The 1,568-nt window shown below is 35.7% G+C and overlaps 1 protein-coding gene across 1 annotated transcript; it reads right to left on the bottom strand.

The window, feature by feature from the left end:
• Positions 1-24: 24 nt before the first annotated feature.
• LOC115949420 (zinc transporter 5-like) lies at positions 25-1,269 on the bottom strand (the record flags this gene model as incomplete). Its single annotated transcript, XM_031065933.1, has 2 exons — positions 25-459; positions 1,099-1,269. Coding segments are annotated over 2 exons (606 nt in total), but the record flags the coding sequence as incomplete, so codon positions are not given.
• Between the last annotated feature and the right edge of the window lie 299 nt (positions 1,270-1,568).

Genomic DNA, 1,568 nt, shown 5'->3' with positions numbered 1-1,568 from the left:
TTTTTTTTTTTTTGGTAGACAGACAATAGAAGAGCGAAAAGCTACAGGCTGCCTTATGCCAAAGAATCCATAAAAGCTCATCCAAAAGAATTCTGCACACTTCAATTTTCTGATTGGCTTCCCAGTCACACAGACCACAGATTTACTATAGTTTAGACAAGAATACGTACATAAAACAAAGAAGACAGCACTCACTACCACCCCTCCAGAAAGAACATGCTCTGTGCTTTCATGGTGTGGTGGCTTGTTCATAGCTCGAAGCTGGTCTGTTATTGGATGCGTCCAAAAGTTTCCAAAAAGCAGAGCACTAATGAAAATAAGAAAGGATCCATATCGAGCACATGTGGAAGCTTCCATCTTCACAGAGCATATGGACTCCACGTAGAAATCCAAGATCACAACAAAGAAGATGACTGTTATGAAAGGCATGATGAGAGAAGACCAAGACTCTACTTTACTCTGCAACAAAAAAAAAATTTCAAACAGGACTGCCCACCAGAAGAGTGATTGTACTTACAGCATTAAATGTAGTTCACTTGAATTACAAGTGTTTCCACTAATCCATAAAACATAAATACATTTATCTTTTCAATTTATCATATAAACATATCATTCCAGATATAAAAAGAGACATATATCTAAAATGCACTGAAGCATTTTATTTTAAATACTCTCCTGTTTGCAAAAGGAATTCCATATACAATGCCATGGTTGCAATGGCCTATTCTCCCTATGCACACAAGCATAAAGACAATATGACAATATTAAAATGACAATAAATGATCTACTTCTTAGGGATAAAAGAGCACTGTATTTATAAAGTCATTAATGCTTGTGCAATATGAGTAGATGAACCCGAGATATAGTATCTGAGCTAGAAGGATGAAACACATTTATCATACAAACAAGGAAATTAAAGTATCACACAGATAAAAAACAAATACAGAAAAAAAGCATAATGGAAAATTTTCAAACAAAGCTTACTACAAAAATAAAGACAGCAACACTGGTAATTTTAAAGATATTTTAAAGGAAAGATTCAAATTACAATTCACAATCATTACAAATAATGGTTTATTTTTGTACTTAGTATCTTACCTCTGTTGTCAGAGAGAGAACAATAACCCATGGGCACAACAGAAGGACGGAAACAAGGTGGGACAAAGCCTGAAGACGCTTGGCTCCACCTACATCTACAGATAGTTTTCGGGATGCCATGTGAAAACCAACTTTGCAGCACAATGCCAGTACCAGAAGCAATACTCCACCCTGGAAACATAACAGGATTCCATTAGCATTTCTTAAGTACAAAAACCTCACTCCAAACACAGTGACACTTACAAGGAGGAAATATTAATGTTTTCTTTAATCTGGAAACAAAAGCCAAAACTAGGATATTTTCTGTAATTTTTACTCTATCTACAAACAGTAACACAGCATACAGAGTTGTGCCTTAGCACTATTCACAAGCCTCAGTTGAACTTTAAAACTCTCAATAGTGTGAACTGGCATACACCAGCAGCAAAATGGTAGCAAACAGCATCTGAGGAAGAAGAAAAATCACTCAG

The sequence above is a fragment of the Geospiza fortis genome, unplaced genomic scaffold (assembly GCF_000277835.1).
Source record: "Geospiza fortis unplaced genomic scaffold, GeoFor_1.0 C13584072, whole genome shotgun sequence".
Lineage (NCBI taxonomy): Eukaryota > Metazoa > Chordata > Aves > Passeriformes > Thraupidae > Geospiza > Geospiza fortis.
This window is presented reverse-complemented; position numbering and strand designations above follow the sequence as displayed.